At 38.1% G+C, this 17197-nt stretch overlaps 1 protein-coding gene and 1 pseudogene across 2 annotated transcripts; one reads left to right on the top strand and one right to left on the bottom strand.

Moving 5' to 3' along the window:
- The first annotated feature begins 252 nt into the window (after positions 1–252).
- Positions 253–2901, top strand: LOC132642045 (3-ketoacyl-CoA synthase 20-like; annotated as a pseudogene).
- A 1558-nt stretch (positions 2902–4459) lies between these two features.
- LOC132642044 (pentatricopeptide repeat-containing protein At2g02980, chloroplastic) lies at positions 4460–13482 on the bottom strand. Of its 2 annotated transcripts, none has more exons than XM_060359291.1 (2): positions 11385–13482; positions 4460–4598 (listed from the first exon to the last, which is right to left on the bottom strand). In XM_060359291.1, the coding sequence occupies exon 1, from the start codon at positions 13316–13318 to the stop codon at positions 11495–11497; it is 1824 nt and encodes a 607-aa protein (XP_060215274.1). In that variant the 5' UTR covers positions 13319–13482; the 3' UTR covers positions 4460–4598; positions 11385–11494. The 2 variants fall into 2 exon arrangements, with proteins under 2 accessions (XP_060215274.1, XP_060215273.1); XM_060359290.1 differs by having other exon boundaries at positions 4464–4598; positions 11373–13482.
- Between the last annotated feature and the right edge of the window lie 3715 nt (positions 13483–17197).

The following is a 17197-nucleotide window of genomic DNA, read 5'->3' as shown; positions in this document are numbered from 1 at the left end:
AATTAGGCTTATCTTTGTATCACGAATGAAATTTTTTCCCGACACATATAGGTAGGGGTGTACAACATATGCTACGTATTTAATTGCATTTAATGTGACGGCAATGGGAAGTTGATAAATGTAAATAACAAAATTGACTTAGCATTGTCATTTTAGGTCATCAATTAATGACACATTAATGTAATAGGAGGTGAGTTCGTTGACACAAGCCAGTTTTTTCACTCTTTAAATTGTCCAGTCTTGTTGTCCTTAAAACTCATCATACTCCATCTTTCTTGTTTTACTCATTTTCTCTTGATCTCTACCCCAAAATAGCAATGGCAGAAAATGCTCCTAATGGAGAAGTTCAATCATCAAAATTACCCAATTTTCTTCTCTCTGTTAGGCTCAAATATGTAAAACTTGGATACCATTACCTAATATCAAATGCAATTTATCTCCTCATTGTGCCCATTCTTGTTGCTGTGGGACTTCATCTTTCAACCCTTACTGTTGAAGACCTCATGGACAATCTTGCCATGTTGAAATCTTATTCAACCCTTGTTGTTTTTTTGGCCACTGTATACTTAATGAGTCGTCCGCGAAATGTTTACTTAGTCAATTTCGCATGTTACAAGCCACATGAACGTTACATGATGTCGAAAGAACGTTTAATAGAGAAATTGACAGACATTTTCGATGAAGATAGTTTGAAATTTCAAAAGAAAATCTTGTATAACTCGGGTTTAAGTGATAAGACTTATGTTCCAGTCGATAAATGGATCCCATCGAACTTTTCCCTTAAGAGTAACCAACATCAAGCGAAATTGAATATCATCGGTGCCATTGATGATCTCTTGGCGAAAACCGGAGTGAAAATTCGAGAGATTGGATTTATTATTGTGAATTCTAGTATGTTTAATCCAACACCATCTCTTTCTGCTATGGTTGTGAACCATTATAAGCTTGGAGTCAATGTGATTACATATAACCTTGGGGGCATGGGCTGCAGCGCTGGACTCATTTCCGTGGACCTGGCTAACAGGCTTTTACAGGTTAATGTATCTTCTTTCTGTGCCTTTGAGCGTTTTGTCATCAGTTTAAGTTCTGTGCATTGTGAGTGTATGAATTTTTATATTGCTAGATTAAGTTGGCTTACTATTTCATGGCGAGCTTGATATTATAACTTAAAAAATAAAGAAATAACCAATTAATAATCAATTAAATTGAATTGATGGTGTAAACATCTTTGCTCTATCTATATATATAAGTTAAATCCTCATTAATATATAATACTCCATAGAGAAACACTTCAATGAAGGTTCCAATAACTTATTCACTGAGAATTTTATTGTTATGTCCCTATATTTTTTTAAGTCTGTTGCAAAAAGATCAATATCTTAAAGTTTGGAATTTTAGACTTTTTATATTGTTCTTGGAGTGTGTTTGGTATGAAGGAGAATACTAGCCGAAAAATGGTTTTGAAAAGATAAGTCATTTTCTGAAGTTTGGTTGCTAAAGAATCTTTTTCAAGAGGCATTTTTCTACCAAAAGAGGGAACATAAATTCTATCGCTTTTGGATGGAAGTCATTTTCCTTCGTACATATTTCAGCTCATTACGTTATAATATCACCAACTTTTATTAAACCAGACATCATTATTAGTCTTTAACACTCTGAAAGGTTCATTAAACACTATATTCATTAATATTGTCATCGATCTTTAAGAAATATTTTTTTCATTGTCAAAATAAATATTACTTATTAAATATGCATGTTTAATATCACAAGTTCTAAGGATATTTATGGTATGTTATATATATATTTTTTTGTTAAACTCCGTATCTAATCAAACATCATCATATAGTATGTAACCGAGTGAAAATGTATATCATGGTAGTCAAAATTGCTGACTTGTGAAATGATTGAACAGGGGCAAGCCAACAGCTATGCACTTATAGTAAGCACGGAGATAGTCTCATCAGCCTTCTATACAGGGAACGATAAATCAAAGCTAATACCAAATATGATTTTCCGAATGGGTGCATCTGCTGTTCTCCTTTCGAACCGTTTCTCCGACCGTTGGCGCTCGAAATATCAACTGATGCACGTCGTCCGCACCCATAAAGGCGCGGACGACAGAGCATTCAGTTGTGTGTACCAAGACGAGGAAGAGGATGGAAAAAAAGGCATGTCATTGTCAAAAGACCTAATGGCTGTAGCTGGAGAGGCCTTAAAAGCTAATATCACAACTCTTGGCCCACTAGTCCTCCCAATGTCCGAGCAGCTCCTCTTTTTCGCCTCGTTAATCTCGAGGAACGTCTTTAAGAGGAAAATCAAACCATACATCCCGGATTTCAAGATGGCTTTCGAGCATTTTTGCATTCATGCAGGGGGAAGAGCCGTGCTAGACGAGCTTCAGAAGAATCTTGATCTTCCTGAAGCACTTATGGAACCTTCAAGAATGACTCTTTATAGGTTCGGAAACACTTCAAGCAGCTCAGTGTGGTACAATTTGGCTTATTCCGAGGCCAAAGGGAGGATAAAGAAAGGCGATAGAGCATGGCAAATTGGTTTCGGATCAGGCTTCAAATGTAACAGTGCTGTTTGGCGCGCATTGAAGACTGTCAATGCAGCCAAAGAAAAGAATGCGTGGACAGATGAGATTGACGATTTTCCTATTAAAGTCCCATGTTGACGCCTTTTACATATCTTGTTCAAGTACTAGCTAGATAAATTGTATAACACAACCAAAATCACTCGTGTATAGATTGTGCAACAATTATTTGTACGATCGAGTATCTAGAGTTCCAAAATTGAAGTCAGATGGGGTACCAGTAGGTTGTTCGAATTTCAATTTTCATTACCAGATTTCAGTTAGATTGGTGACTTGAATTCTAATCTTTTTATTTCAATGTTTAATTAGCTCATTCATGCTCTTTATGTTGAAGGAAAATACCTTGTTCTTGAATCTCACCTAGTTTATTACAAAATTGTGGGGAAAGAAAGGAAGGAGGGGGCAGAATTTGAGTTCGAAACCAAAATGAGGCAAAAAAGGTATATTTCGTAACAAACATGAGTGCCAAAAACTAAAAGTAACAAATTCAGATGAACCACTGTGTTGGTATAATACATGAAATTCATGCTTTAACCTTATTTTTGTTACTTTTAGTTTTTGGCACCCATTTTCATTATAAAAATAGTTTTCGCGTTATTTTGGTTCCAGACTCTGAAAAACTTTATCCTCAACTATTTGAGTAAATTTTTTGTAAATCTCACCAATGACCCTCTCTTTTTTTTTTTTTTTGGTCTTCTTTTACCTCTATTCACAGGACCACCATTCAAAAACAGGAAAGGCGTGATGTTATACTGCAATTTGCAAGAGAAGAGCAAGGTACACATGATATATGACTGGTTCTTTGAGATAGGACCACAGCGAAAAGATTGGAAGACCGTGGAATTTTCATTTCCTTCAGGGAATTAACACTATTATTATATTGAGGAACTGGCAATGCATACAAATATATTGACTTAGCACCCAATCTCACTAGCAATTCCAGATTAAAAGTAGTTTAGCACCCATAATTTTAAATTTTGGATTTACCAGAGTCTGGTTCCACCTAACGGTCAATTAAACCAACAGAGAAAGCACCCTAGTTTAAGTCCTATATGACTGAACTACACTAGATTTCGAGGATGGGTAGTAGATAAAACATTATCTCGAGGTATATTCATAAGTCACAAACTGCTTCACGAGTTGGACTCGAACCAAAGTCTCTATCAAAGGCAGAGCCACAATCTTAATGCAGTGCTAATTTATCAACCACAGCTTAATGAAATGATAATAATCTCAATGGCAGACCACAAGGAACCGTGGTTGCAATAATTCTAGCTTCATTTGTAGATAACCTCTTAGTATTAAGATAGAGCTTGAGGCCCTGCAACTATTTCAAAATGCAGATTAATAGTTGGTTTGTAACAAAGAGGTACATACAAGTTGATTATAGTACTCCTATTATGTCAGACATGAGAATGGTCTTATTCAATGTTCACGATTCCAATCCAGTATGGAGTTGATGGTTGTTGGGGCTACGCCTATGAAATTGCGAAAAACTTTTAAAAGAAGCTTCTCTCTTCTTCATAGTCAATGTGATCAGTTTGACAATGATTTTCCAAATAAAATCTGCACTTTATCCAAAAAATATTGGACGGACAAACCACTTGAAAGGTCGTTTGGTTCAAAACCAGGATATCCTAAAATTATAATCCTGGGACTAAAACCACAACTCTAACCTGGAGAACTTTTGCCACCCTGTATATGGGATAGTTGTGCCAAGATTTTGGGATAAAAATAATACCGGTTTTAGCTAATATCTCCAACCAAACATGGGATAAATTGAATCCCAAAATTTAAACCAGGATAACCCGCCTAATCCCTTGAACCAAGCGGCCCCTCAGAGATAGACTTTCAAACAGGATGAGAAAGAGAATCAACCCATTAATATGAAACAACAGGTGCCGTGTTTTTCCCATTCGTGTGACCAGAATCGTGTCCCGTTATTTGTTGGACAGGCTAGCGTCGGCCAGTTCTCTTGCATGCTACTTATCAGGTCTTCGATCTGCACAAACATAAATAGTAGAGTTGGTAAAGGAACTCTACTGGTAGAAACTTGGGAGAAAACTTACTTGAGCAACTATTTCGGCAAAATTAACTATGTTCCCGAGAAAATGCCAGTGTGCCGGAGCCAACGTACGAAAGAGCATCACATTACTTACCTCTGTTTCATCATAGAGGATTGTGTTATTACAACTTTTTGGGTAGGAACCATTGTTGTAATTTGGCCAAAGCCCGTGAATGCCAAAGTCCAGTGCTGGCTTTCCAGTAGCTGGATAGCAACAACTTCGCTTTTGGTCACATTGTGCTAGTGGCCACTGAGAGCAAACAACAACAACAACATACCCAGTTGGATCCCACAACGTGAGGTCTGGGGAGGGTAAAATGTACGCAGACCTTACCCCTACCTTGGAAGGTAGGGAGGCTGTTTCCGAAAGAGCAAAAATAACCTTAAAGTTAGAAAAGTTCAAACTTGTGTAATAATATCCTATTCTATGACCCGCAAGGGTGGCTCAGTTGGTTGAGCATGGTGCTTTCATAATGGAGGTCTCAGGTTCGAAACCCCCTGCCTACAACAGCAGGGGATTTGCCTTCTGGGTCGAGCTCGTCGCACGGGACTTGTATAGTGCGGGTTATCTCTCCTGTGTGGTTTGCGAGCTATTGCACAGGAGCTGGGTTTACCTTGTCCTCACCCGAAAGGTAGCGGCTGCGGGTTCCCATGTCATCAAAAAAAAATATCCTATTCTATGAGGAACTAGTGATAAGTGGAAGACTTGCTTGCTGAACAAAGTAAAAGAAATCAAAACTCTGTGAGGCACAGAGAACAAACAAACATTTTAATATAATAAGCTTGATCAGCATAAGGCGGTAGTATCCCATCCTAGTCTGCACATAAGGTTTTTATTGGAGTTGAAGAAGGTGTTTGCCGTCTAGAGCTATATATACACACATGCGTATGAAAACCAGGAATCATCAGGATTACCAATGTGTAATGGAAACGATCAACAAACTTCGTTTTAGTAGTAATAGTTCTATTCATGAGGAAAAGTGTACAATCATGTGGACAACGCACTGCTAACGTTACTCTAACAGAACAATCTGGACAGTTAGCATTGTTAGGTGTGGAATTGGCCAAACAAGTCAATTCTTTTGTTCACATAGTCGTGATGTAAGCGCTTACCTCATGATAGTCGTGATGTAAGCGCTTACCTCATCATAGGAAATTCATTCCTATAAATAGGTAGCTTATGGTTCATTTGTAAACACACCAAATTGAAGAAGACAACACATCCCAAAGAGAGAGAAAAATCTAAGAGAAATACTCTTAGTGAAAGGCCTAAGTAAGAGAAGGTCTTTGAGAGAATTTTCTGTGGTAAAATTCTTGAGTGTAATTGGGATTGGGGTAGTGAGGTTGAGTGTTGTAAACACTTGTAATATTTTTTCTTTAATAAGATCTGCAGCAGCAATGTGGACGTAGCTCTCACATTGAGGGTGAACCACTATAAATCTGTGTGTGCTATTTATTCTTCGCTTACATCACGGCGTAAGTAGGTTCTGTCTAAGGAGGTTGGTATTTAAGTGGTCCAGCTGTGACCCTCCAATCTTTCCTGGGAACCTGCTTACAAAGGTCGGATTTGGGATTCAAATCCTTACAACTGGTATCAGAGCAACAGGTTGTGTTGTGATTTAGAAACGATGGGAGGCGAAGATGGTACGACGCACGGCATCGGTAAATTCGATGGTACAGACTTTGCGTTCTGGAGAATGCAAATTGAAGATTATTTATATGGCAGAAAGCTTCATGAACCTCTGAGTCCGAAACCAGAGGAGATGAAGCAAGCAGATTGGAATCTCCTCGACAGACAAGTTCTGGGAGTCATTCGGCTGACGCTGTCGAAGAACGTTGCTCACAACGTGGCAAAGGAGAAGACCACCGCAAATATGATGAAGGTATTGTCTGACATGTATGAGAAACCTTCGGCAAATAATAAGGTATTTCTCATGAAGAAACTATTTCATCTAAAGATGATGGAAAATGCTCATGTTGCTGCACACGTAAATGAATTCAATACCATTGTAAATCAATTGTCATCGGTAAAAATTGATTTCGATGATGAAGTGCAAGCTCTAATTTTGTTGGCATCCCTACCAAATAGCTGGGAGCCAATGAGAGCAGCGGTTAGTAATTCTGTCGGTAGTGACAAACTAAAGTTCAACGATGTTAGGGATCGTATCCTTGCTGAGGAGGTGCGCAGGACAGATTCTGGAGAGGCATCGACGAGTTCTGCTTTTAATGTTGAAAACAGAAGCAGAAATTTTGACAGAAACTACAACCGAAATAGGGGCAGATCGAAGTCAAGAAATGGCAGGGGTCAATCCAGACCAGGACGAACATTTGAGTGTTGGAACTGTGGAAAACCAGGTCACTTCAAGAAAAACTGCAGGGCGCCAAAGAAGGAGGACAACAAGGGGGCTGGAATCAACGCTGCTACGGAAGACATTGGCGATGCGTTGTTGCTATCGGTTGACAGCCCGATAGACTCTTGGGTGCTTGACTCAGGAGCGTCCTTTCATACCACCCCACATCATAATATAATGACAAACTACGTGGCTGGGAATCTCGGCAAAGTTTATTTAGCCGATGGAGAGCCGCTAGACGTTGTTGGCACGGGAGACATTAATTTGAAGATGTCAAATGGATCCTCGTGGAAGATTACAAAAGTTAGACATGTTCCAAAGCTGATGCGAAACCTGATTTCAGTAGGTCAGCTTGATGATGAGGGATATGATCTCAACTTTGGTAATGGGTCTTGGAAGGTGGCGAAAGGTGCTATGGTAGTTGGCCGAGGAAAGAAGATTGGCACTCTCTACATGACGGATAGCTGTCGTGATATTGTTGCTGTGGTTGACAACACAAAGAAGACAGATTTGTGGCATTGTCGGCTTGGGCATATCAGCCAGAAGGGGATGAAACTGTTGGTGACAAATGGCTTAATTCCGGAGCTGAAGACGGTGGACCTTCATACGTGTGAGAGCTGCATTCTCGGAAAACAAAAGCGAGTAAGCTTCTCAAGTGCAGGCAGAGAGTTGAAGGTCGAAAAGCTGGAATTGGTGCACACAGACGTGTGGGGACCTACCACTGTACCCTCCCTTGGAGGATCACACTACTACGTGACCTTCATTGATGATTCAACCAGGAAGGTATGGGTTTATTTTATGAAAAATAAATCCGATGTGTTTAGTGTATTCAAAAGATGGAAAGCCATGGTCGAGAATGAAACAAACCTCAAGTTGAAGTGTTTGAGGTCCGACAACGGCGGAGAATACACTGATGGTGATTTCAAACGGTACTGTGCCGATAATGGGATCAAGATGATGAAGACTATTCCTGGAACGCCGCAACAGAATGGAGTAGCCGAAAGAATGAACCGAACGTTGAACGAGCGTGCTCGGAGTATGAGAATACACTCTGGACTGCCCAAGACATTCTGGGCAGATGCAGTCAATACCGCGGCCTTCTTAATTAACCGAGGACCGTCAGTTCCCTTGGATTTCAGAATTCCAGAAGAAGTCTGGAGTGGCAAGAAGGTAAATCTTTCATTTCTGAAAGTGTTCGGTTGCTTATCATATGTTCATAATGATGATACGGCTAGAAGCAAGCTTGATCCAAAATCAAAGAAGTGTTACTTTATTGGCTATGGTGACACCGAGCTTGGGTACCGATTTTGGGATGAACAAAATCGGAAGATCATCCGAAGCAGGAATGTTGTCTTTAACGAAGAGGTACTGTACAAAGACAAGCTGCAAAAGAATTCAGAATGTCAGGACAAGGAATCGGAAATAGTCGATTTGAAGGACTTTCCGGCACCTGAGCCGCAGCCAGGTACAACCGAGGCAGAGGAACAAACAATCCGAGAAGGTGCTGATGAAAGTGCTGATTCTGAAACAAATGAACAGACGCCAATCACAGAGCTGCGTAGATCATCCAGGATCAGGAAGCCACTTCACAGGTACTCTCCATCCCTCAACTACATTCTACTCACTGATAGAGGGGAGCCGGAATGTTATGAAGAAGCAATGCAAGTCGATGAATCGACTAAGTGGGAGCTGGCAATGAAGGATGAAATGGATTCACTATCGGCAAATCATACATGGGAATTATCCGAGTTGCCAAAGGATAAAAAGGCATTGCAAAACAAATGGGTTTATCGGATAAAGGAAGAACCCAATGGAAGCAAACGTTATAAAGCAAGGCTGGTTGCAAAGGGATTTCAACAGAAAGAAGGCATTGACTATACAGAGATCTTCTCTCCCGTAGTCAAGATGGTGACTATCAGAACTGTTCTTGGGCTGGTAGCAAAGGAAAATCTACATCTGCAACAGATGGACGTGAAAACTGCATTTCTTCACGGTGATCTAGACGAGGAAATCTACATGCGACAGCCGGAGGGATTCAAAATCAAAGGAAAGGAGAATCTGGTGTGCAAACTTCAAAAGAGTCTGTACGGACTAAAACAGGCTCCAAGACAGTGGTATTTAAAGTTTGACAGCTTTATGAAGAAAGCTGATTTTTCAAGGTGCGAGGCAGATCACTGCTGTTACTTCAAAAAATTTGAAGACTCGTACATGATACTGCTACTCTATGTCGACGACATGCTAATCGTAGGAGCAAACCTACAGGAGATTGATCGGTTGAAAAAAGGGTTATCGGAAGAGTTTGCAATGAAGGATTTGGGAGCTGCAAAGCAAATCCTTGGGATGAGAATCGACCGAAGCAAGGAGGGCATCAAAATCTCACAAGAAGAATATGTGAGGAAAGTTATCAAAAGGTTTAACATGCATGATGCCAAGCCAGTCAGCACTCCCTTGGCTGGACACTTTCGGTTGTCAAAGGATCAGTCGCCGACAACCGAGGATGAGAAGAAGCAGATGGACAAGATACCTTATGCATCTGCAATCGGTAGTATTATGTATGCAATGATATGTACAAGGCCAGACATTGCACATGTAGTGGGAGTTGTCAGCCGATTTATGAGCAATCCGGGAAAGCAACACTGGGAGGCTGTGAAGTGGATATTCAGATATCTGAAAGGCAGCTCGAGTTCAGCTCTGTATTTCCGAAAATCAAAAACAGGATTGCAAGGGTATGTTGATGCTGACAACGGTGGTGATATTGATAGCAGAAAGAGCACATCCGGGTATGTTTACACATTCGGAGGTACTGCAATCTCTTGGGTTTCCAAGTTGCAAAAGATAGTAGCTCTCTCTAGTTGTGAGGCTGAGTACGTTGCTGTGACGGAGGCCACAAAGGAAATGATGTGGCTACAATCTTTTCTGCGGGAATTGGATCAGGACCACGAGGGAAGTGTGCTATATTGTGATAGCCAAAGCGCCATTCATTTGGCAAAGAACCCGGTTTACCATGCTCGAACGAAGCACATACAACTTCGGTACCATTTCATTAGATCAGCTTTGGAAGATGGAGCGCTAGTGCTTGAGAAGATCGCAGGGAGTCAGAATCCAGCAGACATGCTGACAAAGGCAGTGACGATAGACAAACTGAAGCTATGCTCAACTTCAGTTGGCCTGCACGAAGTATGAAAGTAGGAAAGAGCTGCTGCATCGATCAAAGTGTGAAGACAAATTAAAATTAGTCTTCAAGTGGGAGATTTGTTAGGTGTGGAATTGGCCAAACAAGTCAATTCTTTTGTTCACATAGTCGTGATGTAAGCGCTTACCTCATGATAGTCGTGATGTAAGCGCTTACCTCATCATAGGAAATTCATTCCTATAAATAGGTAGCTTATGGTTCATTTGTAAACACACCAAATTGAAGAAGACAACACATCCCAAAGAGAGAGAAAAATCTAAGAGAAATACTCTTAGTGAAAGGCCTAAGTAAGAGAAGGTCTTTGAGAGAATTTTCTGTGGTAAAATTCTTGAGTGTAATTGGGATTGGGGTTGTGAGGTTGAGTGTTGTAAACACTTGTAATATTTTTTCTTTAATAAGATCTGCAGCAGCAACGTGGACGTAGCTCTCACATTGAGGGTGAACCACTATAAATCTGTGTGTGCTATTTATTCTTCGCTTACATCACGGCGTAAGTAGGTTCTGTCTAAGGAGGTTGGTATTTAAGTGGTCCAGCTGTGACCCTCCAATCTTTCCTGGGAACCTGCTTACAAAGGTCGGATTTGGGATTCAAATCCTAACAAGCATGTGACTAGGGGAGCCATTTCTTGATTTGACTCATCATAGCAGAAATGTGGAAAGCATGCTATGAAGGAATAGGTACTACATGTACTATCAACCTTACAGGCCAACTCAGAAAAGTCTAACTAATGGTTGGCAGCCAGAATTTCATCAAGCAGATTATGTAATTCAAGATATGTGGTGCTCTCTTTTCATAAAGCATTATTAGTTACTCACCAGAAATGGCTCTGTCGTCTAATACATATAATGGTCCCATCTAGGACTCAATTAGACCTTTGTTTGGAAAATTATGGAAATTATATAACAAAATGGAAGTACAGTATTTCAAGGATGTTAGTTGTAGATTCAAATTTCATTTTCCACAATACAGGCATATGACTTTATTTTTTTTCGATCAGGTAATATAGGGATATGGCATATCCAATTTTCGGTTATCTTCTTGAATTACTTCTTGTTTAGCACGTCAGTTGATTTTTAGAAAGTGAAGCTTCACCTTTAATTTATGGATTACAAAAATTAAAGAACCTGAGCAGAATGTTATAGAGTAAAGAAGGACAAGAAACCTACTTATTTTCTAACCTTGGGCTCGGCTTTTCACTAGCAAAACAAATCCATAAGAAAAACTATTTTTATGGCTGATGAGAACACCCAATTATCACAAGAAAATTCTGCATTTGCTCCTGTTGATGTTACCAAAAATCCCCACAAGAACATTTTCCGCCTTCAAAATGATGAAACCGTTGCATATCTCTGATAATAATATGTCGTTTAAATATAAGCGATATGAATTTTGCAGCTGAATGGCAATCCCCACAGATTCTAAGGTTTTTAACAACGCGAATTGTTTTTCCAGGTGGACTATTAAGAAGACCAAAAGTAATTGCCAATTTTTCACTGTGGTACCTCAAAGTAGCTTCTTTATCTTCATCTTCTAATCCAGGACGAAAAGATATAGAAGTATCAGGAACATAACCAACCAATTTCAATTTCTCAATTAACTTGTCAACTTCCTGGTGCAGCTCCCTGTGCTCAATACGCGTAACCTCCCCAGAGAAGAATTCATGCTGTACATTGTCAACCTCTATCGAACTACAGCCAGGAATTTTTTTAATCCCTCTAACTTTCATTAATTTCCAGATATAATTCACTTCTTCCCACTTCCCAGCTCGTGCACACATGTTGGAAAAAATCACGTAATCGCCACTATGTGATTTGTCCATTTCAAAGATTCGTTCAAGTACCAACTTCCCCAAATCGACATTTCCATGGATGTTGCAAGCAGCTAACAATATCCGCCAAAGTAAAACTGTAGGCCTAATTGGCAATTCCATTAAAAAGTTAAATGCATCAGTAAGTCGGCCAGCCCGAGCTAACAAATCCAACATGCATCCATAGTGTTTCAAGCCCGGTACAATCCTGTAGTTCTCTTTCATGCTATTGAAAAATCTAAAACCTTCTTCGATCAATCCTCTGTGGTTGCAGGCATAGAGTAGACCCAAAAATGTAATTCCGTCAGGACTAAGTCGTGCTTTCTGCATCTCTTGAAACAAAGATATTGCACAACGAGCACGACCATGAATAGCATAAGCCATTATCATTGATGACCATGCTTGTGTGTCCTTATAACTCATGCTTTCAAAAACAGAAATCGCATCAGGTAAGCTCCCACACTTTGCATACATATCAATAAGTGCTGTGTTCACCTTAACGCATCGATCAAACCCGTTCTTCTTAACATATTCATGCACCCATTTTCCAAATCCCAATGTACCCAACAAAGCACACGATGAAACAACACCAAGAATCGTAACATCAGTAGGCTTAATCTTTTTCACTTGCAATTCGCGAAACAACAAAAGAGCCTCATTTGGCTCGCTACTTCTCACGTAGCCCATTATGATCGCGTTATACATTACCACACAAGGTTCCACTATCCTATCAAAAACGCGTCGAGCTGAACCGTTGTCATTACACTCAATGTACATATTCATAAGTGCAGGACAAACATAAATATCATCGTCAAGGCCATATTTAATCAAGAAACAATGCAATTGTTTACCTTCCTCTAAAGCTTTTGAACCTGCACAAGCCTTCAACAAAGAAGGAAATGTATAAAAATCAGGAGCAATACCTAATGTTAGAATTTTCAAGAACATAACAAAAGCATTTAATGGGGTGTCACTACGAGCATATCCACGAGCCAAAAAGTTAAAAAGGACTATATCTGGTTGAGGAATTTTATCAAACAAGTGGTGTGCATAGTGCATAGAAGCAGGTGTTGGATTAGTTGTACAAAAATTTATGAGCTTACTCATAAAAAAGATATCATTTTGCATGTGGGTTTTTATGGAAATGGCTTGAATTTGCTTGAGGTCTCTTAAAGATTTGATTTTGGGTACAAGAGAAACAGGATCAAATTCAATTGGACTAAATGTGTATTTTCTTGAATACTTTGTGGTGAAATTTTGGCAGGAAAAAGGCAATACTGTGAGTGATGGTACTGGAATTGCCATGGATTAAAGATTTACAGTTATAAAATTGTTTTGGAGGGAACAAAGTCGTTAAGGTTGTTAAAGGTTTCATATTGTATTGTGTATATATATCAAATAAAAGGATTATTCCTAGTTTGGCTTTTCCTACTTTTGGCCTTTCATTTTGCAACTCAATTATCCTATGCCACTGTCTTTTTCTTAAAAATTGTTCTCCTATTTCCATTTTTAGAAATCATTATAAATTTATTTTAACCAAGACTTTTATAATAATTTTTTTAATTTAATAGATTCAGTGCAAAAAAGTATTTTCTCGTATCTCTTTTCTTTTCCCTTGGGAGTTCATGTCAATTTGAATTGTTAGACATGAATTAGTTAATCTAAAAGGATATTTTTATGTTAAATAGTTTAATTTCAAGACATTACTAATATATTTCAATACATTACTAATGTACTTAATTCTTATTATACATCCGGTCCTGTATAACTTAATGCCGGTAAACTACCGTCAATGAAATGTCGCATTATCCCATAACAAGTATTACCCCCTTCATCTAAAAAATTGAGCAAATTAGAATGTCATCTTTTGATTGATAAGATTACAGAGAGGATCAAAACCACATATTCTAGGCAACTATCATATGCAGGCAGGTGGCAGGTGATGTTTGTAGTGCTGTTTTCAATCCATAGTTTTTGGGGCTCAGTCTTTATTCTGTTTCAAGGTGTAGTGAAAGAGGTGGACAAGAAATGTAAAGAATACCTTTGAGGTAGCACAACAGATAAGAGGAAGATACCACTTATTTCTTGGGACAAAGTATATGTTCCTAAGAAGTATGGAGGAACTCAATATCAAAGGTTGTGGACAATGGAATATAGCCTCTGTTGGAAAGCTTCTTTGGCGGATTGTGCTGAAAAAAGACTCACTATGGGTTAAATGGGTCCATGGGATTTACATTAAAAATGATACTAGCATATGGGTACACAAAGCTCCTTTGGACAACAGTTGGTATTGGAGGAAGCTGATTTCTCTGAAGGATACAATGAGAGGATGGTATGTTCAGGGTAGATACACTCTTACTGCGAGAGGGGACTACTCTATAACTAGGAGTTACATTGCCTTGTCAGGTACTCAGATGGAATTGAATGTTGCTGAACTGATATGAAATTGTGTCTCACCTCCAAAACACAGATTTATAGTGTGGCTTGCCATGCATCGAAGGCTGCTAACTAAGGCTAAACTACTACACCTGCACATCCCTGTTGATGACTCTACATGTTGTCTTTGTGATACACTGTAACTGGTTCAGGACAGCGAGAGCTGAGTTATTGTAGTGGTTTGATGTTCAAGTGCCTGTAGGAATTCATCAGGTACTGGAAGCAATCAAGAGAAGGCCTTGGAAGAAATTAAAAAAGGAAGTGGCTGCTGCTATGTTGGGGGGCTTGATCTGTCATACTTGGAGGGTTAGGAATTGAAATTATTCAAAGGAACTACTATACAGTTAGTTCATATGGTGGAGCAGATAAAACGAGAAACTGTAGAAAGAATAAAATGTTTTAAGCTGTCTAAACGTGCACATAGATGTAGGAGTTTCTGGCAACAATTTTGTAACTAGTTTCCTCCTGAGGCTTGATACACATCACAGCCTTACTGGAAGGTGGTGTTGGGATTAGGTACTCTTAGTTTGTTCTTGTTTTGTTTGTTATGGAATTTCACAATGTTACCCCAAAAAAAAAAAAAATGGCGCATTAGTTATACATGACTGATTTTTTCTTTTGTGGCTAACCAACTGTATTATCTCGGGGCAGAGTGCATAAATAACTAGTAAACTTGTCCGCACTTCGCGCGGTCATCAAAAAATTTTGTCATATAAAAATAACTATCTTCCAATACCCAATTATAGAAATTGTGCTAAGAGTTTTCTTTAAATTTCAGGGTTTGATCCATTTCAATATTTACAATTAGTTTTCTCAATTTTTTTTCTTCTAATTTTTTACCACTTAAATTTTTTGGTCTCCTCGAATCTGGGGGCACTTGATTTTCGTATAATCTATATAGGTATATAATACATCATTTCTTTGAGACGTGTAATGAGAGCAAAACATCCAAGAAAAATTGGTCAATTTATGTGTGTATATGCGAAAATAAAAAATAAAATTTGAAATGTGATTATGCTTTTTTTTATTCCTTTATGCACTTCATATATGTACACACATATATGTACACACAAGTGTAGAATCTTTGGGCGAAATCAACTTACATCCTTCAACTTTGCTTTAAAAATTGAACTCTTCCTTCAACTTTGAACAACAGAAGTAAAACTCGATCCATCACCCAAAATCAATGCAACCAAATTCTATGATCATTTTTTTCCCCCCGTCGTTCGTCCTTCTACATTTCCTTTACCTCTTTCTTCTATTTCATCACTTTTTTTTCCTTTTCCCTTGTTCCTTTCTTACTCCTTACCCGTTCATTATAAAAAAATAATTAAAAAAGAAGTCAAATTTTCTTCTTCTTTTTTTCTTTTCCTTTTTTGGTTATTTGACTTATCAAAAATAAAGAAAGGTAAGATATATAGATAACCTAAGAGACTCGAGACATAATAATGACATGTAACTAAACAGATACAAAGTACTATTCAGTTGATTTTTTTTTTTTTTAAAGATTGAATATAATACTCTATTAATAAGAACATAAGGGCAAAAAAGAACATAATATACACCAATATTAGCTATCTCGGATATCAGGAATTCATGATAAAAATGTTAAGATGTCTTCATTTACGTCTGCATCATCAAGATGCTAACTTAAATGATCTTCTTTGGAGTGCCAAACATCGTAACTCTCCTCATCATATAAGAAGGGTAATCTCATCTCTTTCTCCATTCTCTCCTGCAACACCAATGAAGAGAAAAATCAAATATATAAAATAGCAAGCATACAAACAGGTAAATGGAAATATGCAAAACAATTATGGAAAAAGAATAAGATGTCATTATATTCATTTAATCACTGCTCTGAGTTGACTATATCGCTAGGCTAACAAAATATAGATGATAACGGCATGTTAGTTGCATACCAGACGAAACATGTTTCAAGGATAGCTAAATGGGAATTACACAAGAATTTAAAATAATAATTTATTAGTAATAATAACTATGAAACAACTAAATTATTCACCCCTTTCATAAATAATTCTAATTTAAAAAAATAATCTCTAACCAATCGTAGTTATATTATTTTTTATTCTGAAAATTCCACTTAAACCAATATACAAATTGGCGAAATGTGATACTTGGTGAAAAAGGTGTCTTTTACCGTATATAGCATGAAACATAGAAATAGAAAAAGGGTATACCTTTTTACCAATAAAAAAACAGAAAAAGAAAAAGGGTATACCTCTTCCAAATGTAATTCAAATGGTAAAATTTACTGAATTGTACTTTCTTGCTTTTGCCGTTGCTTTGCGCTTGCTCCAGTACTGTTATTCAATGATGATGAAGAACCTCCTCAATATACCCCTCAATTATATAACATTATTTGGCGGACCCTTAATCTTCTATATAGTCATTACTTTTGTTTGCTAATAATTGATGAAGATGGGCGTTATAAGTCTGGCCCTCAAATTTTAAGCATTTGTCTGTTGACCCTTTATTTTCCATACGTTCATCAGTCATCACTAACTGCAATGGTAAGTAAGGGTGGAAAAAGGTGTAATTAAGAGAATTAAGAGGTGTGACTAAGAAAATTAAGAGGGTGACCTTTGAATTATTCAACATACAATATATTAATTTTAAAAGGAGGAAAAATTTTAAAAAAAAGAGAAAAAAGATAAATGTCAATGGAGGTCATAGAGAGGTGCCACATAAAATTGTTTATGCCTAGCTTTATATTATATATAGATT

This window comes from Lycium barbarum, chromosome 5, assembly GCF_019175385.1.
Source record: "Lycium barbarum isolate Lr01 chromosome 5, ASM1917538v2, whole genome shotgun sequence".
NCBI lineage: Eukaryota > Viridiplantae > Streptophyta > Magnoliopsida > Solanales > Solanaceae > Lycium > Lycium barbarum.
Note: the sequence above shows the minus strand (reverse complement) of the source record. Positions and strands in the feature narration are given on the sequence as shown.

Excerpts from the sequence above, each read along its gene's own strand:
- LOC132642044 (XM_060359291.1), bottom strand. The coding sequence starts at position 13,318 with ATGGCAATTCCAGTACCATCACTCACAGTATTGCCTTTTTCCTGCCAA.